This window comes from Mesocricetus auratus, unplaced genomic scaffold, assembly GCF_017639785.1.
Source record: "Mesocricetus auratus isolate SY011 unplaced genomic scaffold, BCM_Maur_2.0 Super-Scaffold_100004, whole genome shotgun sequence".
Lineage (NCBI taxonomy): Eukaryota > Metazoa > Chordata > Mammalia > Rodentia > Cricetidae > Mesocricetus > Mesocricetus auratus.
The window spans coordinates 19,329,303-19,348,965 of NW_024429189.1; the positions used below are offsets into that span (position 1 = coordinate 19,329,303).

General features: G+C 43.1%; 1 protein-coding gene across 15 annotated transcripts in view; it reads left to right on the plus strand.

Annotated features, from left to right (window-relative positions):
* Lypd6b (LY6/PLAUR domain containing 6B) overlaps nucleotides 1–8,437 on the plus strand; it is a 169,329-nt gene extending 160,892 nt beyond the window's left edge. For all 15 annotated transcript variants that reach the window (XM_040745318.1, XM_040745324.1, XM_040745330.1 and 12 more), the window contains 2 exons: nucleotides 5,019–5,149; nucleotides 6,829–8,437. In XM_040745318.1, coding sequence (XP_040601252.1) covers nucleotides 5,019–5,149; nucleotides 6,829–6,993 — 296 coding nt within the window. In that variant the 3' untranslated portion in view covers nucleotides 6,994–8,437. The remainder of the gene's footprint in view (nucleotides 1–5,018; nucleotides 5,150–6,828) is intronic.
* Nucleotides 8,438–19,663: the final 11,226 nt, after the last annotated feature.

Below are 19,663 nucleotides of genomic sequence, written 5' to 3' on the forward strand. Positions count from 1 at the left end.
ATCTGAGAGAGACCCACATTCACAGACCTGCAGATGTTTCTTTCTCTGATAGAGTGTGGAGGTCCGGACACATGATACTGATTGTGATGTGCAACATTGTCGTGGCTGCTATGTGGAGAATGCATAGCTGGAGACAAAAGTCAAGGAATACATCAAGTGGGGACTGTCATCACGTTTGCTTGGAAGGTGGGGGCTGGAACTCCCAGACGTAGAAATAGAGTCGTGAGGAAACTGAATGTTTTCATACAAGCGTTGGAAGCAAAGTAGACAGAATATGCTCATAGGAGTTTGGGACTGAGAGAGCTATAATGAGACTGGGCTACTCTGATGTTAGATTTTCAGATGCAATGACCCAAGAAAGACAGTAGAACAGATTTCCAGAATTAGAAATTGCTGGTCTATTACTATGAATCTTTCTATACTATATCATTTATAATAGTAGAATTGCCGGATTTTATCCAGATACAAGAAATCCGTGGAACTCCCCGTCCAAAAACAAAAAACAAAAACAAAACAAAACCCTACTTGTCAGATTACCAAGAATCACTGCTAAGTTATGTGTGCATGCCTGTGACTTCTTTCTTAGTCAGGGTTTCATTTCTATTGTTGTGAAGAGACACCATGACCATGGCAACTCTTGCAAAGTAAAACATTTAACTGTAGCATAGTTTAGTTATGCTCCATGTTGAGTGTACCTTGAGCAAAGGAAATCTAAAAGCCTACCCCCACAGTGACACACTTCCTCCAGCAAGGCCACACCTCCTAATAGTGCCACTCCCTTTGGGTGGCCATTCTCTTTCTAAACCACTGCATTCCACTCCTGAAAGCTTGAAGCCTTATTATAATGCAAAAATGCACTCAGTCCAACTTCAAAAGTCCCCCGTAGTCTGTAACAGTCTCACATTTAAAAGTTTAAAGTTCAAATCTCTTCTGAGATTCATGTAGCCTCTTAACTGTAATCTCCTGTAAAATCAAAATCAAACTGCAGGATCACATACATCCAAGATAAAATGGCACAGGATATAGATTACCGGTCCAAAACACAGGGAAGGGAGTGTAGTGTAGAAATACTAGACCAAAGCAAATCTGAAAATCACCTGGGCAAACTCCAAAGTCTGCATCTCCATGTCTGATGTCAAAATGCTCTTTAGACCTCCAACTGCTCTCATCTCTGTTGACTGTAACACACTTCTTTCTCTTTGTCTGTTTCTATTCCCTGTTATCAACTTTCCTTGGCAGGTATCACATGGCTCTGGCATTTCCAACATCTTGAGGTCTCCAAGGCAACCCAGACTTCACCTTCACAGCTTCATGTAATGGCCTCTTAAGTCTCCATTGTAGAGACACCCCTGACACATGCCTGGCCTCAGAGTCTTTCCTTAATCATGCAGAAAGGTTCCACAACCCCTTTCTTCTATCCTTAGCTCTGAAGCCAGAACCATGTGACCAAAGCTGCCAAATTCTGCTGCTTGCTGGCCCTGGAACATGGCCCGCTTGTTCAATTACATCTTATCTTCATCAGTTTTCAGTTTTCATTGGATTCCTTTATTGCTTAAGCTTGGCTGTCCTGAAACTGAGTCTATAGACCAGGCTGGCCTTAAACTCAGAAATCTGCCTGCCTCTGCCTCTGCCTCTGCCTCTACAATCTTTTTTGACTGCTCTTAAATGTGAAAGTATGATTGTGTGCATTTTTTCATGCTTCCACAAAAACTTTTCTTAGTTGTTTTAAAAGATTTTTTTTTCTATTTAGATTTTTTTCCCCAAGATGGGGTTTCTTTGTGTAACCAGGGTGGCCTTGAACTCATAGAGATCCACCTGCCTCTGCCTCCCAAGTGCTGGGCTTAAAGGCATGCACCACCACTGCCTGGCCTATTTAGAATTTTTCACATGCATAAAATTCATTTTAATCAAAGCACCCTCTTTACACTCCCCTCCAGTTTCTCCCTCATCCCCTTCCCCTACAAATACACCACTATTCCTTCCCAATTTTGTGGGCTCTTTTTTTTTAAACCCAGTGAGTTCACTTAGTGAGGATGGGTAATGGACCACATCCTAAAGAAAATGAGCAGCCATCAGTTACCAATAACTTCTCATCCAGGAGTAGAATTTCATGAGCCCCTTCCATGCCTGTGCTGGGTTTGTGTTTGGCTTGATTATGTGCAAGTCTTCTGAGTTCATGTGTGCAATGGTCCCGTCATGTGTGGTAAATACTGTTTCACTACAGACATTCATTCATTCTAGCTCTTAAAATCTTTTTTGCCTTACTTTCCTTGATGATTCCTGAGCCTTGAGAGTAGCAGCTGTGATACAGTTGTCCCGTATAGCACTGAGCAGTCTACATTCTTATCCTGTACACACTGACCTGTTGTGGGTCTCTGTATTAATCACTATGTCCTGTAGGAAAAAAAAATTCTTTGAGGAGGGTTGAGAGATGCCTTAATCTATGATATAAAGGTATGAAGGTAAGAACTTAAAGGATGGCTTATTGCTATGTCCATTTAGCAGAACAAGAGCAGAAGATTCTCTCTTAGGACTTAGGACTTAGCTAGCCATGGGGTTTGGGCCCGGTTAATAGTTTCATCTTATGGAATGGACTTCAAGTCCACTCAGGAGAAGATAGAGTGGAGCAATTGTTTTAGTTTAAGGTTGCTAGATAACTATCTCTCCTAATTTATTCCAGATGGTCAACACCATTTAACAGTTGCTTTAAGTTTCCCCTGAACACCAAACAGAAGGGTTAGAGTAGTTTTCAAGTTTGCCTGCTCGTACACTTTCCAGTTATGGAGTGTGCTATTCTTTGAATTGACTCTCCAAGTCTGTTTACTCTGTCGTGCACAATGCTCCAATTTGCTATTTATAAGCCAAAACCTTTTATCTGCTTTGGGTTTTAGAATATCATCTCCTTTGTTCATTTAAGTATCTCTTAAGGATTGCCTTCTTCATGTGTATGAGTATTTTGCTTGTATGTCTGTCTGGTGTCCAAGGAGGACAGAAGAAGGCATTGGAGCCCCTGCAGATGGAGTTATAGATGCTTGTTAGTTCCCGCATGGCAGCCAGGAACTGAACCCAGTTCCCCCCAAGAGCAAGAAGGGCTGAGCCATCTTTCCAGCCCTAATAACATGTCTCTTGAGCTGCAGATAAACAAAACAGGAGACCTTAGCTTCCCCTCCCCTATCAGTGTCAGCAATAGCAACCACAGCCTGGTTGGCTCTGCCAAGCCCACCTGAGAAGCCAACTCTTAGAAGTGTGGAATGATCTCACATTCCAGCACAGCATGAGAGCTCATTTTTGACCATCTGCTATTCAAGTCTCAAAGACATTAGCCATCTGGAATTATAACTGAGGTGTCATTTCTTACTTTTCCCTTTGCTGTTGTTTAGGGAAGTGATGGTCAACCATTCATCCAGGACAAGTGGGCCTGGAGCTATTGTTCTTTGTCATCTCAAATTTCCTTTATCTCCATAAAGCTGCACTTGTGGCCCCTCAGTGTTTTTAAAAGAGGATCTCTCTGTAGCAGAACATGACAACATGGTATTTTGTGTTGACTGATTAGAGGATACTGCCCAGTGTGTGTTGTATACAATGCTTGGATAAACACAAGTAGCCATGGGCTTCCAATTTTTCTGAGTTTGCAATATACACTTAAATGCCTTCTCCAAAACATTCCATGGCTTCCTCTCCTTCAGACTCCAAAAGTCAGTTACTTTTGTCCAGTTTAATGTTGAGTATCCCTGGTGGTAGTCAAATGTACTGATTAAGATCACAAACCCTTGAAACTTGCCTTGCTTGATCCTACCTTACACCTCTGTAACCTTCCTATCAGTATGACAGTAGATAAGATATTGGTGCATACCTTTAGCACTCCACTGAGGAGGCCGAGGCAGGAGCATCTCTGTGTGAGTTCTAGGTTAGCCTGGTCTAAATAGGGAGCTTCAGACCAGCCAGGACTACATAATGAAATATTGTCTAAAACAAACAAACAAAATAACAAAACAAAAAAGGATGTTAATATGGTCTATGGCCTTCCAAAGGCTCATGGTAAGGATTGATGAATGAACACAGTTAGAACATAACTGACTACCAATCTACAATATGAATATATTTGCCATTTTAAATATTATTAAAGTTATCAAAATACCACTGTACATGTTTTTTGCTAAAAAAAAAATACAGTGATCTCAAAGGATGTAATAGGCCTTATTTGTGATAGTCCTAAGAACTCTGTCTTCTCAATTTGGTCCATTATCCCCGAGTCAGTTTTTATTGGGATTCATGGTGAATAAATTAAGAAGCATTTCCATGGTCTTTGGTAGCAACAGAGGAAACACAGAACCAAAACAGAATATCCCATGATAACACATGAACCACTTTCTTAGAAGAATGCTGTCATAACATGGGTGTTTAAAGCAGTGAGACTAACTATATAGGAATGAGCTGACTATACAGAGCAGGCATGAATGGGAAACAGGAAGTGAAGGGGAGAGGAAAAGTGGAGTGCATTGATGAGGAAGAGCTTAGAATACGAATAAGCAGGATGAGGGAGGAGGTGACCTGATATGTAGCTAGAGGCCCATTAGCCACTTAGCCTGTAAGAAACGAATGTTGAGTGAGGCTCCGCATTTCAGACACAACTGTTTATGTGCTCACAGGTTTTGCCTTAGTTTAGAGTTCTAGATCATGAGCCTCAGAGGAAAAAAGGGCAGACCAGGGACATAAAAATGTACGTATTTGGTGAGCAAGCACAAAGACTGATGAAAACTGCACATTTTTCTCAGTTTCAGCTAAAGCCAAAGTAACTGGATACCTATTTATATTCATTTCCAAAACACATGCGCACTTAGGAGCTGATGTCTTTGCAGAAATAGCACCTACAAACTCTAGCTTCCACTGCTATTAAATTTATCCCCTAGAAGCCTAAAGATTATCTTGAATTTCAGTAAATTTTGGCATGATAGTCTAGGGGTCTCTTTTGCAGTATGGAAAATAAAATTGCTTTTTTTGTTGTTAAATTTTTCTAGACACACAGTATTGTTTGACAGTTCATCACTTCACCAGCCATGGGAGAAGTACATCCATCACTAAAAAATGTGCCTCTAAAAACGAATGTCATTTTGTTGGCTGCCGTCACAGCCGAGACTCGGAACACACGGTAAAGATTGTGTGTGTGTGTGTGTATGTGTGTATGTGTGTGTGTGGTTACTTTCCCAGGTTTCATGGTGATGGTGGTAAGTTATGCATCACAGGAGAACCAAGAAGGAGAAGCAATGTGTTAGATTTGTTTGTGCTCTGACAAAAGATGCCATTACAGTGCCAATGAGGAGAGCAGACATTTGAAGATATTCTGTCTTCAAAATGAAATGTTACTAAGAATGAATGCCAATTTCCAGGCTCCAAAGCCGGACTCTAGGCTTCAGAACTTACATGAGTAGTCTGAAACCTGCTCTAGAAGGTCAAAAACACCTCATCCTTGAAAGTAAGGCGCACTGGAGTCTTGATGACATGATCTTTTCCTGGCTAAAAACCAACACCCCCTACCCAAGGTAACTTGATGGGAGAAAGGAAAAAACAGGGATGACTTTTGCCATTGAAACTTTGTCTCATCCTCCATCTCTGCTCAGAGGAGAAAGAGCCAAAGAGAATAAGATAAATTCTAAACACATATTGCATCGATTGACCCTTTAATGCCCTCATTCTACCATCTCAAACAAGAATGTACCCTTACATGCAGAGATCCTAAAATTTTGGAGGGAAAAAAATGACTTGAAAATACATGTTTCAGCGGGTGTTGGTGGTGCACGCCTTTAATGCCAGTACCCGGGAGGCAGAGGCAGGAGGATCTCCGTGAGTTCGAGGCCAGCCTGGGCTACAGAGTGAGTTCCAGGACAGGCTCCAGAACAATACAGAGAAACCCTGTCTGGAAAAACAAAAACAAAACAAACAAAAATAATACACGTTTCATGAGATTTTACAATGTGGTGTAGCATGTTAAGTCAGTGACCCCGACATCAGTGGCTCTTGACTCTGCTCACACAAGGGCCATATGCGCAGCAAGGACAAGGACGGGAGCATCCTAGCCTGACTGATATGGAACCTCACATAGAGGTCTAGGGCATCAAGAAAATACTCCAGGCTGGGCAGCACGGCTCACACCTGCCGTCGCAGTACTCTGGAGGCTGAGGCAGGAGGCTTGTGAGTGTGAAGGCAGCCTGGGCTACACGGCAAGATTTAAAAAGGAAAATCGATATTTCCCCAGGTGGATCTGATGGGCAGCTGGCTGGACAGCCAATGATGGCTGTGCGGGGAGCTTATGCTCTTCTGCTGCCTCATTGGCCTGGAAGTCTGTATGAGTGACTGGTTCATGAGGTCATGACTTCATCCCAGCATTGCCCTTGCGATCAGAACCTGATTTTTTTTTCAAACTGTCTCTGCAATAATAATGGAACTTAGGTGAAGTTGCAGACAATAGCAAGCCACTATTACTAAGCAATACTAAGAAAGAAAACCAATGACAAGTCTAGAAGGTTCCCAACTTTTACTTTGGTTTCACAGTTTTCTAATAAGCCTGTCAAGATTTGGTAACTCGGGCAGGCTAATTGAGTTTCCCTTCTTCACCTCCCTTATGCTTGGGTTTGACACAGAATCTTCAGGAGTCAGGCGGACGCCTCTCAGGATGCTCTTCACTCAGACCGCTGCAGGGGAAGGTACCCACAGGCCCAAGCAATGCACAGGCTGGACTGTCAGCTCCGACATCTGTCTTTCTGTCTTTCTTTTTTGGTGCTGCTTTCTCCTTCCCGCTGTTCACTCTTATCTCTTTCCTTCCTTGTACAGGAGTGCAGGTCTTGCTGCGAAGGAATGATCTGCAATGTGGAGCTGCCTACCAACCACACAAACGCAGTCTTCGCTGTCATGCACGCGCAGAGGACATCTGGCAGCAGTGTCCCCACGCCCTACCTCCCGTTGCTGGCTTGGCTGTTCGTGCTTCCCTTGCTATGATGTTACTGTTCCTAAGAGGGACAGAGACAAGCTCTGTAAACAAAAGGCAGAAACAGCGGACTGGTGAATTTTGGAGCGTTGGCCCATCTTGCACTTAATAAAGACGATACACTGGACCCCAAAGTAGAAGGCAGAGGCTTGCTTTGCTGAAATGCTCCTGCATGAGGTCACAGCATTGAGTGAGCATGAGAACTTGGTAGGAACCAAGAGGACTACTTAACTCCCAGTGTCCTGGTTCAGGGGCACAGCATTCTGTCTCTTCTGTAAGAAGAACATCAGTATTGTTGATGGTTGCATTAGCTTGGTAAATCCCAGCCTGACCAGAAGTACTTTTTGACTCAAGGACTCCCCCAGAGGTTGCTGGGTCAGACGCTCTGGCTTCTGTGATCATCTCAGAGCATCTCTGTGACATTTAATCCTTCTCTCCATGGGAAAGCCGTTTCTCCACTGTGTTAACTTCCCATTATGGTAACGAGTACCTGAGATGATTCTTTTATAAAGATAAATGGTTTATTTGGGCTCACAGTTCTGGAGATTGAGGTGCATACTAGATAGGGGCTTTTGTTAGAGAGTGAATAGCCACTCACTCATAACAGAGACTTGAGAAATGGCTGGAGAGATGGCTTAGCAGGGAAGGGCACTAACTAATCCCCTAGAGGACTCAGCTTTGGTTCCCAGCTGGAGAGATGGCTTAGCAGGGAAGGGCACTAACTAACTGATCCCCTAGAGGACCCAGGTTTGGTTCCCAGCTGGAGAGATGGCTTAGCAGGGAAGGGCACTAACTGATCCCCTTAGAGGACCCAGTCTTGGTTCCCAGCACTGACATGGCAGCTTATAACTAATAACTCCAGGTCCAGGGGATCCAGTGCCCTCTTCTGGACTCTCTGAGTGCTGCATACATGTGGTACATAGAAATATATGTAAGTAAAACATTCATACGCACAAAAACAAATAAAATTTTCTTTTTAAAAAGGTGAAGGAAGGAAAGAGAGAGAGAAATGGGGTGGGAGAGAAAGTGAGCGTGCATGTAGGTTTCAACAGTACCCTTCAAAGTCATGTTCCCAATGTCCTAAATCTCCCCATTAGTCCCCACTTCCAAAAGTCTCAACCACCTCCTTAATGGCACCAACTGGCTGAGGACCAGAAATTTAACCTTGTAACAGTCAAGATCCAAACAATAGCACCCACTAACCACCTAGCCAATGAAAAAGGCAGCTGTAATAGGGAAATTTCCAGTTGAAATTCTATGAATCTGTTTGCCAATTATGAGGTGGTTGGGGCTGGGGTATAAAACTTTGAGTTAGATAATGTCATGCATGCTGTGTGTCTCTTGACGACATGGAAGCCTCTGATGAAGCACATTTGCCAATGTCACTAAAGTTGTGTTTCCAGGCGCCATGGGTGGCATCTGCTATCTGAAAGAATAAAGTTTTATGGCAAAGTGGCTTAGTTTTTCTTGTTTGTTTTTCCTTGGGGGAGAGGGTGAGGGGATAAACTCCTCGGGGAGGCTAAATACAAAGAGTACAGTGAGAAGGTCGGTACCTCCCCTGACCAAGGGTGATGGATGTCCCTGTATCATGTCTACCCTCAACAGCAGCCACCAAAACTCACCAGGAAGTCACTAGGATTCTTTTCCCCAGCCAAATCACCTACTCTTCTCTGAACATCAAGTCCAGCAGAACAGCTCTGGTATGAAATGAAGTGATGGGTCTCGTTGTCCCTTGTTTCACTTTTATAGCACAGTTTCAGAAGGTCAAGTGAACATTTCTTTGATGTTTCTAGGATCCTGATTTCTTCCCTTCCCATTTCTGAGCAGAAGTGTGTTAGAAAGAAACTTCTATGTGTGTTAGAAAGAAGCTTCTCCCCTCTAACTAAGCTTGGGCCTTTAGAATGGGCTGCTTTGTTAGAACTTAGTAGTGACTCTGTCCTTGTTTGGGCTCATCTGTGACTTAGGTTTGCTTATAGGCCCAATCCATTCCACCACCTAGTTTTTGTTAATAAAATTTTATTTGAGTACAGTTACCCCATTTGTTTCTGCATGGCAGTATCTGCTTTCAGTACTGGGTGATTTGGTGCAGAAGAGAGTTTGGTCTTTGGGAAGACTCCTACACAGGAGAAGTTCTCTGACCCCTAACCTATAGGAAGCTAAGACTGATTCAAGAGAAAGCTATTTCTGTAGGGTTCATGGTGTGAATGCTGAACTCATTGGGAAGTGATCTGCTGGATATGTTTTTGACTTCTTCATCTCTGAGTTTGTCTTCTCTGTTTTGATTTGTTGTTCCACTGAGTTCAATCTGATGCTGGCTATAGGCTCCTCTCAGACACGGGTTGTGTTTGTCTCTTTACCTTGACACTCTGGGAGTGTCTTATCTTAAGTAAGACTTTTCAGTTCTCCATAAATCAAGGAGTGGGCAGGTATATTATCTCCCTAGCTGTCCCAATCTCAGAGATCTGGAAGCATCAGTTTTGAGGTCTAATATGGATTCACCCTCTTTTTCACTCAGAGCCTTGAACTATTTGTGCCTTCATAGCTCCTGCTTCTTTGGTATTAATTATTTATGGCTTCCTTTGGGACATTTAAAGCATCTTTGGTGTCTTTTATTTCCTAGAGTTTCTCCCTCCACCCCAGAATATCTTTTGACTATGCAATTGGTATATTGTCTAGTAAAATTATAATCACTAGTAGACTGTAACTTTTTTCTGATTTTGTTTCTGGTGTCTATATAATGAAAATCTCGTGTGTGTGTGTGTGTGTGTGTGTGTGTGTGTGTGTGTGTGTGGTGTGTGTACATTTGACAGCATATATGTGAAGGTCAGACGGCAGTTTTCAGAGTTGGTTCTTTCCTTCCACCTTTGTTCCAGAGACTGAACTCACATCATCAAGGGTAACCAATGAGCCACCCCAGCCCAGCCTTCTATGCCTGTGTAGCTGATGCTGTGGTCTATTACAATGAACTTTGAAAAGTAAATCCAGTCATTGGATCTCTCACATGGATTTTGTTTTCAGTTTCATAAAGATGTGGGATGGCCAGGTATCCAAGACATCAGATTAATTTGTCTTTAGTGAGTAAGGAAATTAGGTAATATTTTGGTTTCAAAGTGTTCAGTGACAATTGGAGTAATGAGCCAGGAAGAAGGGTGTGTGTGTAGATTTGCTCTTACAAAGGAGTTGTGGGGCGAGTTATAAATATGAGGGGGTGTTTAAAGGAAGAAGCTGTCAAATTCCATATTAAATAGCTCTGCATTCTAGACTAAACTAGGAATTCCATCAGTAAGTTTTTGGTTTTTATTTTTTTTAAAGAAAAAGAAGGGCTAGGGTGTTTGGCAACCACCCTCCACTCCCAGCATTGTATAAAGTCTTTAAATTCAAGTCTGAATGAGGCTAACAATCAGAAATTCCATGTACTACGTTCCATGAAGTCTGCATTCCATCATTCAGTCCCTGGGTAAAACAGTTCCTAAGAAAGGGGAGGGAGGGGCACTTACAGCACAGAACATAAACTGAGCACTGTTGATTAACAACCTTGGGAGGTAAAGTTGTGTTATGGAACTCGAAAGAGGTATTTCACATGTATGAATTGAGTTCATGCTTAAGTCACGTTTCTGTTACTTGTAGATTATAAGCAATCAGAACTGTATTATTGCCTTTGAACCATGGCCATTTTCTGCCTCATTCTTTGTTGCTGCCTGTCTGGCTATTTGGGTGCAAATCAGGTCAGAAGAGGAGGAACCACAGATGCGTGGGTGTGGTTGAGGAAGCTAGAAAATAAATGGTTGCTGTCATTTGTGTATGTCTTGGTTCAGTACTGTGACAGTCCACCTGAAACAGTTCAGTATCTTTATCACACTTCCCATTTACTCTGCATCCTTATAATTCTCCTTCTCTGCCCTCTTCTTCATCATCTGGCTTGTGCTCCAGGAGATGCTAAGGCTGGAAGCCAAGCTGACTCCAGGAGGACACAAAGTGTGAGATAACCATGGTTTGAGCCAAGAGAAACAGGACCTCTGCATAGGCTGTGGAGTTCCAGCGCAAAAAAACATCACAGGCCACTTAACCCTCCACAAAGGACCTTTGAAAACCAGTTCCAGCTAAGAGGCTTGGAAGAACCTGGCAGACACTGGCAAGCCGGGGCGCCATGTTGAGAATGGTCCAGAGTGGCCTGGGAGGAAGGATAACACTAAAGAGGCAGTGAGGGTCCCTTCAAGCAAGTAGATGATGATGACTCTAGCCACCAGCCGTGGGCTCTGGCAGTCACGGAAGCAGTGTGACTCAAATGGGAAGGCAAACCTGTGTGCAGAGGCTGAATGGAGATTAAAAGTCAGATCCACTGTAAATGCTTTTCAGGGAAGCCGGGCAAAGTGTAGCAAGCACTTCCTGGAGACAGAGTCCAATAAGACTTTAGAGGGTTCCTAGGCAGGGATGGGTCTTTGTGTTTAATTGGCTGTAACCACTGGATGACTTCGGTGACAAGCTAAAAGAACCTCAATGAAATTGTCACTAAAAAATTTCTTGCTTCAGATGTCAGGGAGTTCAGAAGAAGCCTAGGTTTAAAGATGGGTTTGATCCAGTGGGTTCAACTCCCTTTTTCTTTCATGTCCTTCATGTCTATTGGTAAGCAGATGTCACAGATGTGACAGACTGTCTACTCAGTGTCCTGCAACCTGGTGGAAGAACTTCAAGTGAAATCTACACGCTGGTCCCAGTAAAACACAGACAGGCAGGAAGATGTCACCATCAAGTTATTGCAGGTTATTGTGGCCCCTTAGGAGCATGTAGAACATGATGGGAGATGTTATTCTGTAAATCTGTCTCTTATTGGTTGTAGAATAAAGCACTGTTGGCCAGTAGGGAATCAAGATAGGTGAGACTAGGAGTCGAGGAGGATTCTGGCAAAGAGAGACACAGAGAGACACCATGTAGACCGCCAGAGGAAGAGGTCTGGATCCTTTTCTCCGGTAAGAGAAATACTTAGATTAACAATTATGGGTTAAATACTTAAGTCAGAGATAGCCAGTAAGAAGCCAAGCAAATGGCCAACAGCTTTATAATTACTATAGTGTCCTGTGTGTTATTTGGGGGTTCAAACAACAAGGCAGGGCCCAGGTGACTGGCAAGGAAGACTACACTCTACAGGTACATGGTGGAAGAAAGACACTTGAATCAATCGGGAAACCAGGAAGGAACCAAGAAGAAATAGATCTGGGTGGGCAGCTGGAAACATCTGCTGCTGGTCCCCACAGTGAGAGACTGTGTGGAAAGGCAGCTGTCAAGATGACTGAAGTAATGCTATGAAGCTAGAGCTGGAGAGGGGAGAAGCCTACGGAAGCCCTACAGATTTGCCGAAGCTGAAAGCAGAGCAGACAGAGGCCCTCACTGCAGAGTGCAATTCCCTCCCTTGGCGCATGACTTGATCAATGTGCATTGTAAATCTACAAGCAGGTGGAAAGTACATAGAGCATTTCCCAAATTGTTCTATCAGAGGACTCTTCCTCCACCAGAAGTCTGGAGTGCAGGATCACATTTTGTGTAGACCGCACTGCCTTGCATATCCTGCAACAGCACGGAGTGCATAAGACTCTCCTCAAATATACAGCACGATGTCCCGGGTCCTTATTGAATGCATACTGAGTGAATGAGTCAGACATGTTCAGGAATACTCCAGGACAGTAGGCAAATGGTGACAGAAAATGTGGGAGCTGCCCTTTCAAAGCAAAGGCTTCAAGTTCTTTTTATTCCTAGTTTTGGACTAGTTGGTATTAATTTTCCTCCAGTGAGCAGGCCTGAAGGACTCCCTGCAATCCGCAGGCAGGCAAAAATGTCTTCTAGATTGCTTTCTTCTTTCCTCTCCTGTATGTCCTCTGACGTCTCAGAAGCTCCCATGTGTCCTTTCTATACATTTCTAAATCTAGTATGAAGTCAATACTTCGTCAGAGTGGATCCTGAATGTTATGATGCTTCCTTAATGTAACTAATGAATTCAGACCAGGAGTCCTTAATGGACTTGGAATGCATCTATGTCAGCTGTCTGGACATGCCCTCAAGGATGCCCTTTTTAATCTTAGCCAGAAGAAGAAAACAAAGCTATAACTATGGGAACAGCGTAGTGTTTTTCCCCCCCAGTTTAGATAAAGCTTCATTGGTTCTGTAGGTCTTTTGTCACAGTGAATCATAAGTCCAGATGTCCACCACTGCTTTGAAAATTTTCTTGGCTGTTTCAGACCTTGAACTCTTACACTGAGTGGGTTTTAAAATTTCAGGCATGTGAAGAAAGGCAAGAAAGATTTTGCTCATATTTGCAACAGCGTCTCTCCTTCACCCGGGGGTAGCCTGCAGCTGTTGGACTCATGTCAGATTGGCGGGATCATTCTTCACAGCATCTGTGTATTCTTCTTAGTGCAAAGCTTCCAAGTGAAAAGTGAGTTGAAGTGGAAATACAATTCAAGCTTAAATAAGACCATGAAGTAAAAGGAGCATGTTTTAAAATGTAGAATTCACGGTTGGGAGGTAGAGGAGAGTCAAAGAATTTGAGGCCAAACTGTCTTGCCTGCTTATTGGGGAGGGAAAGCACAGTTCTACTCTCTGCTTTCTGAGGGAGGCAAGGGACAAGGCCAAGCCTTTCCTGTTTCATTATCTACCGCTCTGGAAATGCAATTACCCATGGTAGTTTGATGTCTCTTGTCAGCTGTGCATAAGCGTTTGCGCTAACGATGCAAGGACAGCACAGGAACGGGCGGGATGCAGTTCCCAGGATGCACATGCAGAATCCTAATAAGCCTTTACTTCTCCGGCTCAGAGAAGCCGGCAGTGCTTGAGGGGGAGGTGTCATAAGAGACTGGCATAGGTGAAGGGGGAAACAGCGCATGCCTGCTATTGAAATCTCTAAATACAAGGGGCAAGGTTGACAAAATGAGGACCTTTAGTTGTTGTAGCATTGTTCCAAGAATTTGTAAGCAGCCAAGGTTTGAATGACATTCTTCCTAGACACCGGACCCAGAGTGGTGGCAGTGGCCTTTATTGCTTGCAGTTCTCTTGAATGGAAGATGTGGGGATGCTGTCGTATTGCTCAGTCAATGGGAATAACTTATACAATAGTCCTGGAAATGACCTCATGTACCATCTCATTTGAGCACCAAGTCTTCCTCACTCTCCATTTTGTCCCCACACAGCTACAATTCCTGCCTTTTTATGATAAACCTCTAAGGTCTTTGTTGTTTGTTTTGAAACACGTGACTTTAATGGACATTTGTTATAATTATTAAGGAAATTGTTATGATAATTTTTAAATTTTTTAAAAATAATCTTTTCTCATTTTATTTACCAATCTAGTTCTTACTCCCTCCCCTCCTCCTACTCTCCCTACCTTTCCCCTACCCTACTATATCCACTCCTTAGAGAGGATGAGGCTTCCCATGGGGAGTCAATGAAGTCTGGCACATCGTTCTGAGGCAGGACCAATGCCCTCCCCATATCTAGGCTGATCAAAGTATTCCTCCAAAGAGAATGGGCTCCAGAAAGCCAGTTCAAGTACTAGGGATAAATCCTGGTCCCACTGCCAGTGGCCTCACAGACTGCCCAAGCCACACAACTGTCACCTACTTTCAGAGGGCCCAGTGCAGTCCCATGCAGGTTCCCCAGCTGTCAGTCCAGAGTCAGTGAGCTCCCACTTGCTTGGGTCAGCTGTTTCTGTGGGCATCTCCTAAATGATCTCGACACCTTTGCTCATATTGGACTCTGGGAGCTCGGCCCGTGCTAGACATACAGCAAAGGATAACCAGCCTAGTCCATGACCCTAGAGAAGCTAGGTAACAAGGAGAACCGTAAGAGAGACATAACATGGTTACCCCTGGGAAAGGGAAATAGACAAGATCTTCTGAGAAAATTGGGAGCCTAGTGGGGGGTGGGGAGAAGGAAAGGCAGAAGAGGAGGGGGAGGAGAACATGAGGGAACTAGATGGTGGAGATGGGGGAAGGACAGAGAGGAGAGCAAGGAAAGAGGCATTTTGATTGAGGGAGTCTTTATGGCACTAGTGAAAAACCTGACACTAAGGAAATTCCCGAGACTGCACAAAGATGACCCCAACTAAGACCCTAAGCATTAGTGGAGAGGGTGCCTGAACTGGCTTCCCCCGTAATGGGAGTAATTGTCTTTTGATGTATTCATGCTTTGTTGGGAGCAGCTAGCAACTTGTTACAATAGTGTTACTCATCAAGCAGACAATTAGCATTGTTTCTAAGTCCAGTATGAAGTCAATACTGAGTCAGAGAGTGGGTTCTGAATGTTTAGTATGTGTCCTTGACCTAACTCATGAACTCAGACCAGGCATCCTTAATGAACTGGGAATGCATCTTTGTCAGGTGTCTGGACATGCCTTCAAAGATGTCTTTTTTCTCTTAGCCAGAAGAACGAAATGAAGCTAGAGTCACCTAGAAGATGGGCCTCTAGGCATACCTGTGAAGGATTATATTATTTTAATTGATGTGGAAAGACTCGCCCACTGTGGGCGGCACCATTCCTTACCCAGTCCCGTAGTATACAAACACAGAGAGGGAACTAATAGTAGCAGCATGCATTTACTGTTCTCTGCTCCCTGTTCGTGGACGTCACGTGGCGAGCTGCTGCAAGCCCCTGATGCCTTGACTTCCCCACCATGACAGACTATACTTTGAACTGTGAACAAAAATAAATCCCTTTCCCCCTAAGTTGCTTTTGTCCGGAGTATTTTATCACAGCAACAGGAAAAATAAAGACACCAGCCTCTAACAAAAGCACAAAATTGAACAGAAGGGAGGAAGAATAAAGGGGCCAACAATCCTCAGAGCTTATAATTTAGTCTTGAAGAACTGAGCACAGCCTGGCCACACACAGGATGTGATTATAAATGAAAAGCAGAGGCTCTCCGATGCTCCGTCTCCCACTTTCTGCCACGCCCACACTGTCCTCTGTAATAGGAATAACAGTAGGTGACCCGTGGCATTGTCATTAATGCACATTGACTTGACCCCATGAAACACTTTCTGCAAAGTGCTTAACCTCACTGTCACATGATTTCCTAATGGAGTTTATTATTTATTCCTCATCTGTTTTTTATGACATTGCAGGAGGACCAATCAGTGACATTTTAAATTATTTGACAGAAAGTACAGTAAACAAATAGAAACTGGTATTACCACAGTTTTAAGCCAATATTTTTCTATACTATGGTTTATATTCTCCACATTCCTAAAGTCACAAAACGCCCCTTCTGCATATCACTAAACTGGTTTTGCTTTCCTGACAAAAGGGCTTTCATTTGGTTTGTATCTGCTTAGATTTTTTCATTTCCAATGCCTCTTTTCTAAACAATAGGAAGTACCTGATTTTTCTTATCTGGTATACATAGCTTCCATTTGATGAATTGTTTGGCTGGTTTTCTTTTAGGCAAATAAGCAAATTAATTTACACAAACTATTAATACCAATTATTAATGCTTTTCATTTTGTTGGTTTCAGCAATCTGTGCATGACAAACACTGCAGCAAAATGGAAATTGATTTCACTAGCTTTGGTAACACTGCAGTGTTTTGTAACCTTTGCAAGGATGTTTATTTGAAAAGCTGGGTTTAATTATCCTTCTTTTGCCTGCATCTCAAGAGGCTGATGGGTACCAATGCACTTGACAGTTAAAAGTGAATTCATCTCAAGTGTTCCTACATTGTCCTTGGTGTTTGTCACACAAGGAGACTCTAACATACCCATCAGGAAACATCAGCCTCACTTACTTGAAGTTTAGATTGGTATATGGCTGTGTTGCTTAGGTTTAGTCAATTTGACACAAGTTAGAGTCATCTAGGAAGATGGAATTCAATTGAGAAAATGTGTCTATCAGATTGCCTGTAGGCAAGTTGGTAAGAGCATTTTCTTGATTGATGATTGATGTGGGAGGGCCCAGGTTCTGGTAGGTGGTACCACTCCTGGGAAGGTGGTCCTGGGAGATATAAGAAAGATAATTGAACGTGAGCCTAGAGAGCAAGCCAGTAAGTGGTGTTCCTCCATGGTCTCGGCTTCAATTCCTGCCTCCAGGTTCCTGCCTTGAGTTCTTGCCCTGATTTCCCCTTCACAATAAACTATAAGCTGCAAAGAGAAGTAAACCCTTTTATCTCCAGGTTGCTTTTATGACCAAACAGCCCACAGGGTTTCAGGGGGGTTATAAAATATGAATGTTTGGTGTTCAACATAACGCAGTACCTTTACTTATGACTCTCCAATTATACCTCCTGTTGGTGTCTTCTCGCTTTCTCCCTCTTAGGAACTGGCTTATTGACATTGTCTGTGCTTTTTTATACCCAGAGGTATAAATCCTCAATAACTGTTGCTGTCTGGTGATAGTCAAGTCTTTATATTGTTTCTGCCAATTGCACAATTTTCTCTGTGCTTTCTTATGCTTGAGCATGCACAGGTTTGAGTTTCACACAGGCTGCCATGCAGCCTTGATCTTGGCTTTCCTGGGCCCAAGGTATTCTGGTCACATAGAGCAGGGCAGCATGGCTCACAGACATCTGAGATTGGGTCACTCATGTTTCCCCCTTGCTTGGACTTGAGGTAGGATAGTTCCCTTAGTAGTGACCACAGATGGAGGAGTGGGCTGACAACTGCAATTAGCTGGTACCCCAAACAGTATGTGAGAATATCCCTTTAAAGGTCTTCTAAAGCCAAAATGTAGCTATATGGGGATATGTTTCTCTCTTGGTCTCCTCTAATGCTTCCAAAATCCAACTCACACCAGCACCATTCTTTTTTTCAGCAGCACATTTATTTCAATAAACATGACCATAGCAATCACCCTGTGTCTTGGAACATTGAAGGCTAGTTCTGGTGGGAGACACTCTTTGTCCCTGTGTCCTAGGAAGGGGGATTATGTTTATAGAAGAAGAAAGTTCACAAGTGAAAGAGGGGACAGCCTGTCACGTTTGAAGTTCCTTGGAGCTGACTCTTCCATTAACTGTTCTTAGTTTTCAAATCAACACTCAGAGACAGAACACGGCAGGAGGCTCCAACCCAGGTTACCATGGCTGGGGTAGGAATTAGAATGTGTGACTTTTTTTTTTATATGTGTAACATCTAATTAAGTCACAGGGAAGTGAAGTCCACCCTGAGTGCCTCTGAGCTGTAACTCTGGCAGTTTTAGCTGCTCTAATAATTGATGGACCATTCATTGATTGGTCTCTCCAAGCATCCTCACTGAACCAGCAGACAGATGTGGATCTGGTATCAAAAAATTATGTTCCAGATATCCTAATGTTGCATTTCTAATTTCCTGCTGATCTTGCTGAATGATCAGGCTATGCAGCAGAGGCTAAACTGCTTGAATTTGCCTGAAGAAAGAATATTAAAGTAAGGAATAAACAAGATAGGCTTTATTTGGTCAATATTCAATTATATCTTTCTTCTTTATCATGACTTTTTTTAGGTGACGAAGTTGCATTTCTTTAACATTCATGTAAGATTTATCTTTCCTGAGGGTACGTTTCTGCGAAATGCTTGAGATGGCAAGATGGCTAGATTTTTAAAACAAAGCCACAGGGGTAAAGCTGTTTAGTAAAATGATAGAAATAGCAAAACCAGAATCTGATTAAAAAATGCAAGTATGCTTTAGAAAACCTTCCGAGTGGAGTCCTAGGAGACAGCCTAAATTTGAGAAGGCTACCTACTCTTTTTATTTTTTAACCACAAATTACCTAAGCAGCAATCCTTACATTGGGTGAATGTGATGGCTTCTTTCTGTCCCCTGCTGGAACATTACAAGATCTCCATGTCACTGGCCATGTGTTATGCCTGGCTGGGCACCCTCATGTCCTGGCTCTGCTCTCCTTTACAAGGCAGGAGGGTCCTCCCTGACCTTTACATTTGCCAGTGGGGTTGGGGAGGGTGACAAGTTCAAGTGGAGGTCGCACATAATATCAGTTTTCTGGGTCATTTGATTTATTTAAGTACCTGCAATGCCAAGGCCCCTGGGCATCCATCCAACCAACCGCTTATGTTTCCATAAATAATGTCAGCTCTGGGACTCAGCTAAATTAGGCCAAGGGCTGGATACGGGGCTTCCTCTCATATCCCATGAAGGTCATGCCATTCAACCTATGAGTATACAGGAGCTCTTTGAGACCAGCACCCCAAGATCAAAATTTCTGATCAATCTTGTTTGGTGTTCCCTTCTAGTGCATCTCATCAACCTTCACGCAGGTTTTATTTAGGCTAGTGTAGATAGGGGTCCTCAAAAACACATGAGGAAGGCTTAGAACCTAACCCATGTTGGTTAAGCCTAACAGATTTATATTATTCTGCAAATTACACCATACTGGTTCTTCATTGGCAAAAAAAAATTGGGAGAATGATGAGTTGGGTTTGCATATGTTCAAATCCAGGGCTGGAGAGACAGCTCAGCAGCTAGGAGCATATGCTTTTCTTTCAGGGGACCCAATTTTGTTTCCTAGTGTCTACATTGGGCAGCTCATAACCACCTGTAATTTCGGCTTCAGGGAATCTTATGCTTTCTTCTGGCTTCCATGGTCACTGTCACACACATGCACATACCCATACTGAGACACAAATACATATACACAGAATTAAAAACAAAATAAATCTTTAAGAAGTAAAATTCTTAAAACCTACTCCTGGACTGTAATGATTAAAG